This window comes from Pomacea canaliculata, linkage group LG7 (assembly GCF_003073045.1).
Source record: "Pomacea canaliculata isolate SZHN2017 linkage group LG7, ASM307304v1, whole genome shotgun sequence".
Lineage (NCBI taxonomy): Eukaryota > Metazoa > Mollusca > Gastropoda > Architaenioglossa > Ampullariidae > Pomacea > Pomacea canaliculata.
This window is the reverse complement of record NC_037596.1, coordinates 11,830,950-11,848,545: the sequence shown is the minus strand read 5'-3', so window position 1 is coordinate 11,848,545 and position 17,596 is coordinate 11,830,950. Positions and strand designations below refer to the sequence as shown.

Sequence of the window (17,596 nt, the reverse complement as noted above, 5' to 3'; positions counted from 1 at the left end):
CCCAGGAGATGTTTCAATTAGTCCAACATAAAAAAAGTTTGCATTATATCCTTAAAAACCTTGTCATAAAACATGTCTTGCTTTCTTTGTGTGTGTGTGTGTGTGGCTCCTTTATTATTATTATTTTTTTCAAGCACCGTTAATGCACAATGTGATTGCTTGGCATGTCTGTAACATCTAAAGAAATTTTTATAAAAAATTGTTGAGCTAAGCTCTCAAGATAACGACAGAAAACAAGTCAGGGTCTGTATATAATTTAATAAAACACCCCAGATTCCTTTTTTTTTGACACGGCAATTTTTAGGGTTGTTCGTTGAATGAGCCTCGTGATTTGAATCGACGGCACCCCTTGGACTTGAATCTTTTTCTATGACTCGTACAACGATTGACTAGACCGTTGGTTGCAAGAGAATATACCGCTAGCAGGCGCAAGCCCACGTGGCCTGAGCCTTCTCCACTCAGATGACTCATGGAAGATTAGACTACAGATGTGTGTAGTGAAAGAATAGTCGGAAACTAGGCTAACACTGGCAAAAAGCTTTGTCGTTAGTTTATTCATAATCATATAGAAATCAAAACAGATATTATGATTTTTTTTCTCTATCTCTTCACGACGTTTAAGATGATCACCACAATTAGTAGCAGAATCATTAACTACCGTCGGTCTTGTCGTTGAACAAAATCGTAAAGTCCTGGAACCAGTATAAAACTGTGTTTTGCAGGCTACTGTGAATTCAATACTGAACTTCATTGTCGCATTAAACTGTCTTTATCCTTATCTGTCTCTTTGTCGTTGAGTCTTTCTTCATTTGGGGAGGTTGTTTGGAAGTCTGGGTTTTGCTGGAAGGAACATTGACGATGTGGGTGAGCACGTGTATGCGTTTCTGTAGAAATTTCCGCAATAGGCATATCAGCAGCAGACATGGAAGTGCGTACACTTTAGACACTTGTTTTGGCAATCTTTTTCTGTCTGTCTGTCTGTCTGTCTGTCTGTCTGTCTGTCTGTCTGTCTCTCTCTCTGTCTGTCTCTCTCTCTCTCTCTGTCTGTCTTTCTGTGTATGGAGTTTATAACTTTGCAGAAACCAGCCTCATTCAAATTTATGTCTATTAAATATATATGAAACGATCATCTGCATGAAGAACTTTGAAGGACTGCCCTGAATTATTTTGTGCGTTTCAAGTCCTAATGCAACATTTGTTATTAAAGCTTAGATAACAACAGTGCAACCTCTCTACTTTTCTAAAAATAAATACACGCACAAAGAGCTGGATGACAGAGAAAGAACAAGAAAACAAGAGATAACGAGGGAATGATGGTGATCGGGTGGTGATGATACCATTAGAAGGAAGCTCTCACTCATAAATAAAGTCTTCGGTCCAACTCAAAACATAAAACACTTTGTTTAGTTTATTCATCACACAATTGATTCAAACCAAATAGAAAAAAAAAAAAAAAAAAAAAAAAAAAAAAAAAACGCATACACTGTATATAATAGGCTATACAGGGTCTCAAAAGTAAACATGTTGCAAGTTGTGTGTAGATACGTGTGATTTTGTATCCATCATATACAACTCAAAGCTGTTATCACCAAAACTACTGGCAATAAACACAAATGATATGTATCATTATATAGTGATATGATCAAAGGCTAGCACAGCTTGTTCAAAACAGCTCTGGTAAGGGTACAGTCGTGACCAAACATAGGAATAACAAGAAATCCTTCTCCGATCTACCTCAACACAGTAGGTATCAGAGCGAAGTAATTTGGAAATGGAAAGAACAATCCATTCGAACCAACAAATTAAAGAGTTTTGGTCAACTGAATTTAACTTATTAAGATTGAACTGTATATAGCTGAAAAAAAAACACCGTGAATACTTTGCCAGTCTGTTCAACAAACTTTGCACTCACATTAAATATCTGTTGCTTAAGGACCATGACTGGAAACAATAAGTCCCAGGACCGACAATGCCAAAGCAAACAAAGAAATCTCCAATTCAATTCAGCGTTGAAATATATTTTTTTTAAAAATCAAAGAAAATAATTAGTGCATGCATGTACAGTAGTAGGGTGCACATTTAGAAGCAAGATCAACTGATTAGAAAACCGTCCACCCGTGAAACACAGACCGAAGGATTGGGGTATTAGAACAAGTGGTGTAAAAGTTGAGAAGGCCTTTTAACAAAAACAATAATCATCCCAATTTGTTCATTGATTTCCTCTAACCAAACCATTGATAATTACATAAACTCCTATTCTTTCTATTTTTCTCTTTCTCGAAAGCGCTCTTTCTAACACACACAAACACACGAATACCAACGCATTGCAAAATCAGTAATATGTCCTTCATGTCTGTTCTCGCTTTAAATAACTTTGACCCGAAAGATCTCACAATCGACTACCAACTCGCTTTACTGGCCTAGGCCTTTTTTCTCTGGACAATATCAGTATAATCAGGAACCTTGGTGTATCTTTCTTTTCACCTCCGGTTTCAATGAAATACTTGTTTATCATCACTTGTTAAAGGCTTAAGCCGTAATAACTAGATAGTGTAACAGTCCAGAACATATTTGCGTTTTATAGGCAGTAATCGACAGATAGATGTAAAAATAAATAAGGTGGCTGTACTTGAAATCATATTAAATTCCTAGCTATGCATTAAACCATCTAAAATTGATCAGTAAGATATTTGGCTTCACTCCATGTCTCCCCTACCCTACACACACATACATACTTTCGGATTGGACTCAAGCAAGAAAGCTACCCCTGACATAACAAACTGATATGTGGTATACAATTTAAAAGCTCTGTGGGTGTGGATGTATGATTATTTGACGAATTCACTAATGGATACACTTTTTCTAAATAATTTCACAACGATACTATAGTAAATTTGCATGATTATTTCTTACAATCGTGGGGAACTAAAATACACTTATGAAGAGAGTGCCTCTGTCTTAAGATGCTTCCAAGCCGCGTGTTAAGCAGCTTTTTCTCTGGTTGTTCAGTTCCGACACACAGCACGAAAGCAGGTTGTGTATAAGATTACAATATCAAGTAAAAACAATGCCGGTCGCCTTGAGAACCTCAGTAGTGGACATGGGATCATCTTCATGGGCTGAAAACTTGAACGTGTGGTGAACGAGATCGTCTCCGACTGTAGCACGACACGCTGGCCATCCTCTAGCTCATGGACCTGAACCCTCTGCCTCTTCTGCTTCATTCTTTTGACTCTCTAAAGACAAGAAAAATATACAGCAGTTCAGAAAATCTCAAAGCAAAAACTTAATATCATGAAATACTAAGGATAGGACTACTATAAAGAATAGAAAAAAATAAAATCGACTAATCAGACAGACGAACTTAAATTTAGACACAAAGTAGATGGAAATATGTCTTTTCTCGACATTGTTAAAACTACAACATTTGGAGAGATTTCAACTCAATTTTACAATTCAGGGATGATCGGTTTATTTACTCTCGCTACGTGAGGAAGCTATTTTTCATTTATATTGAAATTTTTCATCTAGTGTTGGCTGTTATATTTTCAGTTGAATATGAAACAACTGGATGTAGAAACAATGGAAACTGCATTTCATGACGATAAAATCATCTTACAAGGAGAGGAGCTTTTATCGACTTTCTCTTTTGTTAATATTTGCCTTTTATTATGACCATGGTAAGGTTTTCAATAATATTATTAATTTGAAGTACATTAATTAGTGTAAAACTTACTGTCTCCAGGTAAAAATTTGTTTTTCTCATCTTGTAACTCAGTGCTAGCTTCAGGATTAGCTTCCTTTACACTGAGATAAAAAAAAACAGGTTATAAACAAAAGTGAAAATACCACTAGGCGCAATGGAAATGCATGCCACTATTTGTGAACATGTAATTATTCATGTATACATTTTTTACTTTTTATTTAAATGCCATTTTATGTCCCATCCTTAGTCTTAGGACAGTAGAATGCGCAGACCAGAAACATTTACACACTCATTAAAATTATAAAGGTATCTTTATAAGCTTTTTAAATGTAGTTTATGTGACTTAATTAAATTTTCTGGTTGCTACATTGAAGGCACAGTAAATATCTTAAATTTAATAAATTCTGCTCTGGAAAGAGAAATGTCAGTGTGACTCACCGTTTTCTGCAGAAATAAATAACAGCAACAATGACAGCAGCTACAAGTAAGCCAACCGCAATGCTAATTCCAACAGCTTTACCAATCACATCTTCCTCTGAAACACGCAATTAAAGAGGGATGTTGGTCCTTTGTTAAAAGTTCGTCCACAACAATAACAATTACAATATTCAATACCTTTTATTCGGTCACCTTTTCATGGCCATAAAGAGAGATAGCCATTTTACAAGAACCACTTACTCTAAACAACCAAAGATGAAATATGTGCTGTTGTGTATGTATATGTGCATGTGGACATCATTGTTTGTACAACGATTTTGATGTAATAATTATGTTTATAAATATATTTTACTTCTATATTTTCTATTGCAATGTACTTTCAGTTTGATTAAAAACAAAACAACAACAACAACAACAACAAACCGCATCGAATATTAAACTGGATCATGCTCAAAATACTTGCCTTCTGAAGGCGAATCTTCAAGACACTCAACACCAGCACTTCTTTTATTGCGATGTTTGTTTGTATCGAGAGAATCGCCTTCTGGTTTGCCTGCAAAAGATAAAACATGCAACTATGTAGGAATATGTAGGTACCCTCGTTATTAGTAGATGGTTCTAGAGAGAATATCTACCATGCTACTGTCACCTGTATGTTCATTTGTAACACAAAAAAGAGCAAAGTGATTTTTCTTAAGACATTCTCATCATACTCACCCTCTTGACATGAAGTATCATTTTTTACTGGAGTTAGTAGTCTGTTGGGTAATTCTACTTTTTCTGAGGGAAAAGAAAGAAATGTGACATAATTCTAGACAGTTTATGAGTAATTTCTTTGGATAAATTCAACGCTGTGTACATGCAAGGTGTTAAAATTCTTCCTCATAAAGAGCAGGTTCTGACGACCTTCAAACCATAGTAACCTCATATAACTATTAATATCAGGAATTAACAAAACCTTTGTTTCGTACCTCTGGGCATGCCAGCAGCTAAACTAGGGTATGACCTAATGATCCATTACTACACCCCTCGTCATGTCTTGGTCTCATTTCTTCAAAATATCTTAAATGTCACAAACATTAGTTTGTAGATGGAAAAATATAGAAATTGATTTTATCCTCAGATTTTTAGGTAATGTTAACAACAAAAAAGACAAACACATATAGATTGTAAAGTTTTTTCTACCTGTGCACGGAGTGGATGATCCTCCATCGACTGAAATGGTAAACTTTATTCCAGGTATACAAGGCGTGGTGATAATGAAAGAGATGTTATCTTCAGTCTTACATGTGTAACCATATGCTGGATTACACTTGTAAAATCCCACAAAAGCAAGCACAGCAACAGTTTCTGCAACAAGCCAAAGTCTGATGTGAAGCCATGTAAATACACTCATGAGAATTAATTTTGCAGGGCATACATTTATTGAATTTGTTTTGTAATATGCCTTAAGCAATAGCGTAAAATACAAAATCGTAATGTTAAATATAAATACCTGATTTTCCGTGTAGACTACTAGAAAGTGTCAGAGATAGTCCTTCATTGGCAATCTTTTCTTCGATTGTGTATACAATCCTGTTAGGACAGTTTTCTAGCCATGTTACTTCACAGCTGCCTTGTCCACCTAGCAGTAGATGTAAAATCATATGTACAGACATCAACCACCTTAATTTTACTTAGAAGATTTACCTATTTGTGTATCAATAATGAGTTCGTTGTCAAAGTAAAACCTACACAAATAATTTAATAACATGTAACTATGATTAAATTACTTCAATCGATAGAAGATCGTAGACTGTTTTGGTTACAACACCTTCTTATATCTAAATAATATGAGAATTTTTAATAGGGAACCAAAGATGCAATTTAGATATGTCGTACCGTTTACATATGATGCATGAAATACAAGAAATGACAGGAGGTAAAGTATTGCCATGTATCGCCTCTTCAGAAACTGAGTTGTGGCTGTTGAAAAGATTATTTGTCACCTTGAGAACCTGCAAGAAATGATAAAAATGTGATTATTTAGTTTAATGAGACTATTGTTAAATGTTTGTGTCCTTCATCATAGGAACCTAATTACCTTAACGAAAATATCGAATAATGTTGAGGTAACTTTGCATGAAATACTCACGTTTCCAGGTTGTGTATCTTTCACATGTTATGATTATCGCTTGTATTCGGGGACAAAATACACTTTGGACTATGATCGTTCTTCCTATAATTCACAATAAGTCCAAGTAAGGCTTTCTTCACTGCAAAATATCTTGCAATTGTCTTCAGGAGGTCATGCAAGATGGATTTCACGTTTTCCTTCTCAGGACTGAACTTCAATATTTGTACAGAGACACACACGCTCCTCCTTCAATCGTTCTGGTATCAATGCTTTCTGGTGATATGGTGTGATCTGAAACTGTATTCGATGAGCTTTGATGACCGTAAACAACCGTTGCCGACTTATATAGTAGCCTATTTAAAGATAGCTCCCCGAAGTGTGAGCATGTCCCGGTCACGTGAGCGCTGCCGATAGCCCAGGTGTGAATATTGCTACCTACCTGGAGCTAATAATATCGTCCCGTCACGTCACATGTTTTCAAGCACAACAACATTTACGACAAACCATGACTAAACTAAAATTCACGGGTGACGGCTATGAAGTAAACCACTGTCACTCGCTGTAGATATTTCAATTTAAAAGCATCGTTCCTTCATCTTAAGACTGCATTTCTTAAGCCAGGAATGGAACATGGTTTGTAAACAGCGACTACATACGGTTTACATGCGGTTTGAAACAGAAAAATGTAAATAATGAGGGTCCTTCTCCGCTCATCTACAAAGAGCAGCACACTCTGTTACTCACACTTACATCATTGGTCTCGCTATTAAATTATCCCCTGTATCTCCTTTCATTCAGAATGTTATTGACATAAAATATTCTCCATTATTAGCTTCTTATTTTGTCTTTTTCCTGAATAGGAAAAGGCCTTTTGAGTGTCGCTTTGGAAAAGCCTTTACAATGAAGATATTTCAAACTTTTATATTGTACAAATTGTGTGTAACACTGTATCCAATTTAAACAAGTCAGCAAATCCATCCACGATTTATTGGGGTATTTTCATATGATTATTTGTAGAATGGAATTAAACCAGCTGATAAATGTTTCCTTTCTTCCAGTTCAGAGACTTGCTGTTGTAGATGACATATCTGTCTATATGACTAGTTTCAAGCTGTAAGACCATGAAAAAGTGGTTGTGAATATATAATGTCAGGAACATTTGTCTAGGGTCTGTTATTGTTGACTTTAGAAGGGAAAGTGCTTCCATCCGAAGTTGATTTCACACTGCGGGTTGCTGGGAGAATGTGGGTATAGGGGATAAGGTGGACAAGGAGATTGGGGAGATGTGAGATGAGGGTCGCCATTCTGATGCCGTAGGTGTTGTTTGTTCCATCTTTTCCTGTTGTGTACATTTGCTTTAGTGTCTAGGAGGCCTGAGAAGACCTCCGTGGTGTTGTACTGTGTTGGTTGCCAGACCTCTCATGGTACTCTGTTCTAGGTTACTGTTTTAAGGACCTTTAAGTTTAGTTTTGGTTTCTTTAATTTTTATTTTATTTTCCAGATTTTATTACCAGTGTCTCTAGGTCTTGGTCACATCTTAAGCTTTAACTTTGTCCATCTGTTGTTTGGATTTGATCTTTTCTGCAGCTGCTCACGGAAGTCATCCAGTGAATCTTTGTCATATATATATATACAGGTTCATTGTGTCAGATTTTTATAGATTGATCAATATGTTTCCTTGTCATTAGTTTCCCGGATTTATGTCAGACTAGTAGAAAATTCAAGTGAAAGTTAACTTCCTGTTTGAACTAGACAAGAAGCAGGTGATGGCGGCGCTGGGTTGTATCGTCTTTATGTTGCTCATCTACCAGTCAACATGTGTACAAGAAAACTGTGAGTTCTTTTATTTTCTGCAATATGTCTTGAAAAAGCTGAGGAAATAAATCCGACAACTAGTTGCCTGTAATAAAATAACTGCATAAATGATTATACTTACTTCGTGTGGTACTATTCCTTAATTTTTCTTTGAATGTTTATTTTTTTAAAAAAAAGCTCAGTAGTGCTCATACTACAATTTTTGTCGTTGAAATTTACAGCTTAAGGCAGTAATCAAGCTGATTTTAATCTTCTATTTCGTTTTTGACAAATAATTCCTTCAGAAAGATATCTCAGGATCTGATTTCGCTGAAAGATTCTTGTGCCGATCGTAGAACGAAAAATACTTTCTTACTATAATTGAAACTGTTACTGAGTTAAATTATATCATTAGCCTATAAATAACAACAGTTTCATTTATGCTTAACAATAATAAAGGTCGCATTCAGCTTATTTTAACAAACCTACTAAAGGTTTTATATCTTTTATTTCCAGGCGCAGTGTTGGAATTTCATAATGTAAACAATGGCGTTTTGGCCATCTCGGAAAACCAGACTGCAAATGTCGCATTTTGGATGAATGTGTCAGCCTGCGATCAAACAGATGAATTATTTAAAATCAAGATTCACACCAGAACGAATAGTGGAAGTCTTGAATACGATGGAACATTTACTTACTGGAAGGAGACTTGTACAGTCAGACCACAGAAATGTCTTCGATGCTCCACCTCATCAGGTCCAGCAGAGCTCTACAGGAAAGTCAACCGAACTCACGTGCAGATAGAGTGGGAATGGGACATGAAAGACACGAAGTTTGGTAATTTTACAACCATTCGAAAGGAGCTAAAACTTAATGTTTCTTGTAAGTATATAATGTATTGTCATTTTACCTGTCTTTTTATTGTTGCTACCTTTTTCTGTAAAATACAGATTTTTATCCTCTCGTATAAATTATCATCGTTGTTGTCTTTATCTTCTCCTTTTTTTCTTCATTACCTGGACAAAGGGATATGAACCTTCCTTTTTCCTAATCAGTTTTTTTTTCTTCTTCTGCTCCTCTCCTTTACAAATTAAATCAAGTAACAAACAATTTCAACTAAATTTTGTCTATGTGTACGTGTGAGTGAATTTATGTGACTTTTTTGTGGTAGATAAATTCTCTTTTCCACTTACACACACGGTAGGCTTTCAGTATGGACAAAAGTATTGCTTGCAATGAGTGAATGCATATTAATTCCTGTTTATATTTGTTTGAGTGCTTTGTTATATTTACAGATCCACCCAGTGTCACAAATCTCATGGTAGATGGACAAGAAGCAAGAGGTAGCTTTGTCATAAATGAGGGTATTGAGGTCAACATATCATGTTCTTTTGACAAAGGAAATCCCTCCACGAACTTCCTTCTTCTAGATAAAACAGGAAAGGAAATAAAATCGTCTAGAGACGAACAACATCTGAACCTCTCCCTTGTCCTCCAATGCAAAGACGACTGGCCCACCATCAGATGTCAAGGAAGTGGCTCCGAAACGAACGAATCTGTCTCTTTCCTTGTTAAGTGTAAGTGACAAGTAATTAATTTTATTTTAAAAAATTATTTGTGAATAAATCAACTGTAGTTTTTGAAAAAAAAACATGTCAGACACGGAATATTCATTTCTGATAATGCTAATTGTGAGTGCAGCATTGCTAACTGTAAAGCCAGATGATGCTAAATAAATAACACTCTCAGTAACATTAAAACATCGTTCTAAATGCTTATTGTTCTGTTTAATTAACATTTTTCAGGCCGTCCTCAGTTTGTTGACAAAAACCCAAAGGTTGTGGAGACTGCAGCAAACATCAAGTGGATATTAACCGTAAAAGCCCACACAACTGTCATTCAAAAATGTCTCTTGATGTCGCTAACTTTAGGAGAAAACTCAAACAGAGAAGTCAAATGTACCCTGACTGGTGACCCGCCTGACCTGCTGCTGATTGTCTCCCTTGACAAGGAGGATGTAGCAAGGGGAGGAAACTGGGGCCTAACTATCCACAATGAGAAAGGCTCATCAGACACATTAGTGTTTAGCATACAATCACGTGAGTAGAGTTTCAATTACTATTAATAGCTTCTATAGAAACATTAGTGTTTAACATACCATCACATGAGTGTAGTTTCTATTACTATTAATAACTTCTACACAAACCTGAAAAAGTAAACATTAGTAGACACTGAAAAATGTCACAGCAAAAAAACTTAGCAAATTTTTAAATGACCAGAGATGATAATAGCAGTCACAAATATGTTCATATTGTTTTGACGTTTATGAATGGCTTATTTTGTTGCTGTTAGAATTTCGAGTCTTAGGAAACAATTTTAACCGAAAAAGGCGATAAAAATTGTTTATGGCTTGAGATGTTCATTAAAAAAAAAAATCGACTTCCTCGGAGAGAAATGTATATTTCGTATAATTTCAGTATCGCCGTTAGAAATTTAAAAATAACTATCAGATGTAATAAAATGGTCACATTTGGGAACTAGTTCAAATGTGATTGATTTTTGAAGATTCCATGGTAGAACTGATTATATAATTTTAAAACGAAGAATTCGTCATTGTTTAGTTCTGCACTAAGGAGCAACACTTCCTCAGTTCTACAGAGTAGTATGCTACACTGCGAGTGTAGGAAGATTTCACAGATTAGTTACTAATCTCAACGATTATTCCATGTGTAAACGAAATCTTTGCGAATACCGTTTGCGTGCGTCCTCTCGAAAAACACTTATTATTGACTACTTTTGAAACGGATTTGATGTTCTACTGGGACACTTTTGGAAAACCAACTGAAATGGTGAGTAGCCTGGGGGAAAGGATCAGGGTATTAACAGTCACTAGCGTCGAAGAGAGCGAAAATTGACTTACATGAATGCGTTTATACAGACACACAAAGGGACAGGCAAAGCCAAGAAAGACAGCTTTACAAACAGATAATAATGGATGGACAATCAATTTTAAAAAGACCAAAACCGGTATTTAAACAGTACTTTTAACTGAAACATTTGTTGGTACAAAACTTGTTTTCAAACCTCGTTTTCCTAAATTTTATCATTTAGAACTTGTCTTTTTGCAGAAATCTCTTCAAAAATGAAACCCCGAACGCTAATTTTTATTACATTCATGTTACCTACCGTTTATTAATATAATATTTTTGTGTGTAACCATGAAAATCCATACAAGTGACATAGAGAAATGTATCTTCACCTCGCTAATTTTTGGAGAGAACTTACACAGAACCCTAACTAGGGACCCTTCTGACCCGCAACAGCTTGTTAAATAACAATAAAATATTTTTAAAATTTCCTTTCATATTTTATCTGCAAAAAAGGAAGGCTGCTCTTCTGAAGTTTTGGCAGAGCAATAAGAAGATAAATACAAACACAGACATGGAGAGAGAACAGCTAGCAAGGAAAGACCTAAGTGAAATCAGAGACAAAGAAATGGTATCTCATTTTCATTTCACTACTTAAAACCGGCAGTCAGCTAGTGCCGTGTGTTTATTTATGCGTATAGATATGATTATTTATGTACATTTAAATAAATATGTTAATACTAACATATTTACTTATTCTAATTTACAAAAGCTAGTTCAAGTTTTCCTGTTAAAGAAGTATCAGAAGAAAGTCTAAAGAAATAACAAAAATAATCTATGAGGATGAAATACAAAGTACAAAACATTACAGGGCTCTTCTGTGATATTTATCAGTATCATAATAAGAATTTGTATTTAGCTGAAGAAGAATCTTTAAGAGCGTCTTTATTGTCAGCAGAGGGTTGTTTAATGACCTACTAGTATAATTGGTTGCTAATTAACCCTTCATGCTAATACAACATCTTTTCTATATTTCTGGATATATATTTAATCATCCACAGTCCTGCAATAATTTGTAAGGATGGTTGGTGTACTGCACATGAGGTATGAACCACACCTCGGTAACAATAATCAGTGCATAATAAAAGCGAATCTAACGTATAAACATTTCGTCTGCTGTGACCCTTCTATTTATATGCACTGACCTCACTTAAAATCAACTATCATCACCTCAATCACTACGGATTGATTTTACACGGAGGCATACCACATCACAAACATACAGCAACAAACTGAAAAATTTATTTATTTAACATAAAACCATGTCATATTTAAATAAAGCCTGCTTTACATTGTTTTATACATTGTGTATGTGCATGCGAGCACGTGTGTTGTTTTGTTTTTTATATCTGTTGTTGTTTTCGTGTGCGTGTAAAAGACAGAAGAAATTCAAGTACATCACATCGTTTACTCTTAGAAGCCCAGTTGGTCTCAACCTTTCTCTGTTACTAACTGATTGTGTACCTCGTATGCCCAACTTATGGCCAGTTACTTTTTTGTTCAAATGACTCATAAAAGACGAGACCATAGCAGTCTCCTGTGACAGGAATGTTATTAGTGAAAAACAGTGCTAACCTTACCAGGGAGAAGATACATCGAAATGCCAAGGATAATTCCTTTTATATTCATATACAGAGGAGCACGCAAACATAATGCTATAATATCTTTTTTCCATATATTAGTGACAATTTAGATTATTATTAACACTTTTTAATTAAAACCACTGTACCACAATACAATGTAAAAAATATGAAAAATTATTTTTGACTCTTAGTTGCTGGGCCTTGGATCAATGTTTAGTTTGGAATAAAAACTCATTTGTCTTGAATACATAAATGAGTACATGCTCATCTATACACAAACTTGACCTTAAAAATGCACAGATAGACATACACATATAATAATGTGCCGATATTGTAATAATTGGACACACACACACACAGGGACCGCTGATCAGTATGATATTTGTGCAGGTTATAATACTAGTAGGTGTCTGTCTTTACATTGTGGACGTCGCAAGAAAATTTCATAAAGCCACGATGTGTTAAACATAAATACTACTACTAAAAATAATAGTGAATATTTATAGGTACAATTGAATTCTGAAGAGACAGCTGAATTTAATAATTAAAATTCCTACAGAAGTACTACATGTACTTAATGTCAAGGCAACAAGATCAGACATCCTCTGGGTTCATTTTCGGATGTACACTATTAAAGTTTTCTCTTCTTCAAAAGTACGCCTTGTTAGCAATCAATCTTTAAATTATCTAACTAGTTATATAACCATCGTAAAATACAATCATCAATCTAACTAGCTAATACAATTGATTCTAAATAAACCCTTTACAATTTAAAAACTAATAAAAATTTAAATAATTTCTCATTAAGTTAGCAAATCTATCATCAGATCAATCATAAATCGTGATTAAGTCAATAATTAATCAAATATTAACCATTTTATAATTCATCGATATTTTTAAATATTCCGTCATGGAATCGTTCGTTACCAAATAATTTGAATTGTTCTAATTGTCCTCCAGCCAAGCAAGCATAAAATAAGTAAATACATCCTCCATCACACTAATAGTACAAGTTTTGTTACTCATTAAATTTATCACCCAACCATCCAATAGTTTATTCCTGGTAAAATCAAAGAAGCGCAGCACGCCGAATACTCCAGATGATGACGACAAGAATACCGACGGCTATCTCGATAACAGGTATGATCATTGCAAAATCGAGGAAATTTACATTTTTCCCTGGAGAATCTGAAATGAGCGAAGAAATACAAATAAAAATACTGTTTATATCATATAACATATGTAAATACATTAGCAATCACAAACACAATGGCACTAACACATATACACGTCATCAACACACAGGTAAGCACATGTCTCGGCCTAACAACTCGTATCCAGCACATTCAGAATTGCCACTTGCATCTACCAAGGGTAACAGCAGGTTGTAGGTAGAGAAACAGTGTAAAATCTACTGATAAAATAGTTCAACAGCGTTCCACTATTTGTCAGTTTGACAAATGATCATTTTGACAGGTTCAAAGCTCGTAGTTCAAATCACAAAGTTCTGAGAGACAAGGGAATCAACATATAACTGGAAATAGTTGTTTTCCACAGAGCAAATCATTATAGATAAGTGAGCATCGACACGATCACATAGTAAATGTCTGTAGTTGTAGATAAAAAAGTAGAGCTGGAAACAAGAACAGCAAAGGTGGAGAAAGATGCGATGAGACTAGAATAATTGTCGTGTACAGCAAAATCTGTCATAATTAAAATAACTGCAAGCTAGCAAAATACTCCAATGAGAGGTTCATTTAGTTTCCGGAACTCTGAAGCTGAAACTGTAATGACTGACACTAGCAACACTCGAAAGAAATGTTGATAAATAAAATGACTCCTTGTTCGGTTGCAAAAACAGGGCGTAAACTAAACCATGGTCAGTGATGAACACACAGGCACAAGATGCATAGTGACTGCAGCTACAACCCTGTATGACAAGAAATATTTGTGGATCACGAGAGCTGTGATGCCAGTTAGACAAAGCTTCTTGCTTACTTCAATCATACAACATGGCGTACTCACCGTTATGTGGCGGATTTTGATCGCCTTTCACAGTATCACCTTTATTCTCGCGGTGTTTCTCGGCTTTGTCTGTTGATTCTGATCTACCTGTAATGAACAGGTAAATGTCAATATGGCTTCTTACTTCCAGATAATGAAAACACACACACACACACACAAACGCAAAGTAAGTAATGTGTAATTTTGTCAATGATAAATAAAGCACTATATGGAGTATATTTTTACTTTTTAACTTTCTTATAAGCTTACCAAACTGGTTTTGTACCATCTCTCTATTTAAAACACTAGTAGGTATAGAAGGGTGGAAAAGTTAGGAAGCATCAAACTCTTCAAAATATGACTTCAGCGGTATTTGACGAGTAATGAATGTTTGATATACTACATGAAATAGAACCTATAACATTTTTATATAGTTTTCATTAGAAGCAGTTGCATTGTGTTTCATTGAAAAAGACGATTATTAATCTTACAAAAAGGTTTTTAAATGTGTAAAGATAGCAATCATAAAGTACTATTACAGATTTCTACTGAAAAAAACCTAATTATATTATACACATTTCAAACAATTTTTAAAAAATACATACTTTTTCCAGATTGTTCAATGCAAGCGAAATTTCCGTGATCATTAGGGTTAAGGGTAAAGTTCCCATCTAGACATGCTTCACCAGACATTGGCTGGAAGGAAACTTGAGTTCTAGACACGACATTGCAGTGAATTCCTGTCATTGTCTTGCATACAAAGAAGTGTCCTGCCCAGTCACATATAGCAGTGATCTCTGAAACAGATCCAGACAATTGATAGTGAGTTCCATTGTTGAGCTACTTTATACTTCAGTTTTGCCTTGTAACTGTTGTTACTAACACTGCCTTGCTAAGGTTAGGGGGCAATTTTAGGTTAACATTGATCAATATACAATAGTTCTCAAGCATTTTCACAAGCAACTTTTGTTATTACTTTATAATAACAACTCTAGTAATACTGATGATGAATAGTGTTTATAGAGCTTTTTCAGGCCCAAAGCGCTACCAAGTATACGCACAGGTACACGAAATATTAAAATGATTGATGAACGTAAGCACGACCACTTTGCGTACGGATAGACACACCCATCCAAGACTACTTTGTTTCCTATTCTTCGCATACAGTTGCATCTATGCGAGAATTTGCAATTGTCAGAAAGATTAAAAATTATACAATAAATTACACACCTATAATTTCACTCGTTGTCCTGTGAAATAAATTGAACGGTTCTAATTCGCTGGTGATGCGGACCTCTATCGTATGGATGCATGATTCTATTTTTAGGACAGCACAGCCATATTCTTCTGTAAAGCACAACAGATAGAACAAGAACAATTTAAAACAACAATTGTAACGTTTTTCCAGACCAGTCATATGTTTTGTTAAATAACCTAGTTTTTGAATGGACACTTTAGGCTTAATAACCTTTCAAATCAAATCAAATCAAATCAAATCACATCAATCAAATCAAATCAGACTTTCTTGTCTGTCAAGGACACCCAAGACAGAATTTTTTCTTTTGCTCACAAGGGCAGGCATACATACTCATACAGAGAATACTAGGCTGTTTGAATGTTCTAACTGGGATGTCTTTTTTAGAAGCAGGTCCTAATCTGGACGACTTAGAAACACCTTCACTTCATATATCTCCTTCTGTGTAGATGGCACCATTCCATCAAAGCAGTTTATGTTTTATCCTAACAACAAACCTTAGGTGACGAAGGGCCTAAAAGCAGTGCGTAACAAAAAGAAACATGTGTTCTTCACGGGTTCTGTCCACGACAGAAAATTGGTACATAGAGAGGTCCATGATGCTATCCGTTGGGTGAAGGTGAAGCACAAGTCCAAAATCAAGTCTCAGTTTGCTACAGGTAACATCGAGTAGCTTGGCAGGGGCTCAACAACATGGCCAATATTGATGATCGGAGTCAGGGGTCGAAAGCCAAAATCTCGATCTCAGGCGTTGAGAGTACGGCTCTGCCTAATGCTCGGAATGATTTCTTTGCTCGATTCGAGTCTCATGACTTCTCAGTGCATATGAAAGATGTGCTTAGTTCTCTTCACCCTGTACAGAAGGTTGAGATTTCTCATGAACATTGTGGAGCTGTTTCAGCGAGTGAATATTCTCTAGGCCTCCGGTCCGATGGTATTTGTGGCAGCACATTACGTTCCTTAGTTCAGGAATTAAGATAACTAGTGCCTTCTCGTCAAACTACATACATATTTTAGTTGTATTTGTTTTTATTGTATAACGGTAAGTTTCTTTGTACTGTGAAGCCCAAAAACTTTAAGGGATGATGCCATTATGTTGATAATTTGTGTCATAAGTGATTTAATCACGTTTGTAAATAAACAGTATATCCGGTCATTGACAAGCCAAATACCTCCTGACATGGATGTTACAACCAAGATGACATACTCACTTTTCTGCGCCGGTTTGTGATGTCCTTTCACAGTATCAACTTTAATCTCGAGGAGTTTCTTGGCTTTGACGGTTGATTTTGATTTGCCTGTAATGAATAAGTAAATGTCAATTTTGCTACTTACTTCCAGATAGTGAAAAAGCATACACATACACTCACACTAAGTAATGTATTTGTAATGTAATTTTTTTATGATAAAATAAAGCTCTACGTGGAGTATATTTTACTTTTTAAATCTCTCATAAACTTACCAAACTGGTTCCGACCATCTCTCTATTTAAAACACTAGTAGGTATGGAAGGGTGAAAAAAGTAGTAAGCAGCAAATTTTTCGACAATATGACTTAAGTGGCATTACATGAATAATGAAAGTTTGATGTACTATATGAAATAGTACAAATGTCTTTTACAGTTTTCTGAGAAGCACTTGCGTTATAGTACAATCGACAAAAACACTGTCAATCTTAAAATGTGTTTTCAAAATGTCTCAAGATAACTAACAACTTTTTAATAACGATTTTGAAAAATGAAGGGGATACATTATTATCATTATACATGTAAGC

General features: G+C 35.2%; 3 protein-coding genes across 9 annotated transcripts in view; 1 reads left to right on the top strand and 2 right to left on the bottom strand.

Moving 5' to 3' along the window:
• Window positions 1-1,477: 1,477 nt before the first annotated feature.
• Window positions 1,478-6,710, bottom strand: LOC112567854. Its single transcript, XM_025244711.1, has 9 exons — window positions 6,279-6,710; window positions 6,026-6,141; window positions 5,640-5,768; window positions 5,330-5,494; window positions 4,862-4,924; window positions 4,608-4,697; window positions 4,145-4,241; window positions 3,737-3,807; window positions 1,478-3,236 (listed from the first exon to the last, which is right to left on the bottom strand). The coding sequence occupies exons 2-9, from the start codon at window positions 6,078-6,080 to the stop codon at window positions 3,190-3,192; spliced, it is 717 nt and encodes a 238-aa protein (XP_025100496.1). The 5' UTR covers window positions 6,081-6,141; window positions 6,279-6,710; the 3' UTR covers window positions 1,478-3,189.
• A 158-nt stretch (window positions 6,711-6,868) lies between these two features.
• The window catches only part of LOC112567850, a 26,180-nt gene continuing 15,452 nt past the window's right edge, over window positions 6,869-17,596 (top strand). For 5 of the 7 annotated variants that reach the window (XM_025244703.1, XM_025244701.1, XM_025244704.1 and 2 more), the window contains exons 1-5: window positions 6,869-6,893; window positions 8,013-8,093; window positions 8,571-8,936; window positions 9,350-9,631; window positions 9,860-10,153. In XM_025244703.1, the coding sequence (XP_025100488.1) occupies window positions 6,884-6,893; window positions 8,013-8,093; window positions 8,571-8,936; window positions 9,350-9,631; window positions 9,860-10,153 (1,033 nt within the window). In that variant the 5' untranslated portion in view covers window positions 6,869-6,883. Of the gene's footprint in view, window positions 6,894-8,012; window positions 8,094-8,570; window positions 8,937-9,349; window positions 9,632-9,859; window positions 10,154-11,437; window positions 12,527-17,596 lie in introns of those variants that run through there. The other 2 variants (XM_025244706.1, XM_025244705.1) reach the window with 2 other exon arrangements.
• Window positions 12,676-17,596, bottom strand: part of LOC112567852 — an 8,284-nt gene continuing 3,363 nt past the window's right edge. The window contains exons 5-9 of the mRNA XM_025244709.1: window positions 17,035-17,121; window positions 15,799-15,915; window positions 15,174-15,365; window positions 14,590-14,676; window positions 12,676-13,752 (exon numbers count right to left, since the gene is read on the bottom strand). Coding sequence (XP_025100494.1) covers window positions 13,634-13,752; window positions 14,590-14,676; window positions 15,174-15,365; window positions 15,799-15,915; window positions 17,035-17,121 — 602 coding nt within the window. The 3' untranslated portion in view covers window positions 12,676-13,633. The remainder of the gene's footprint in view (window positions 13,753-14,589; window positions 14,677-15,173; window positions 15,366-15,798; window positions 15,916-17,034; window positions 17,122-17,596) is intronic.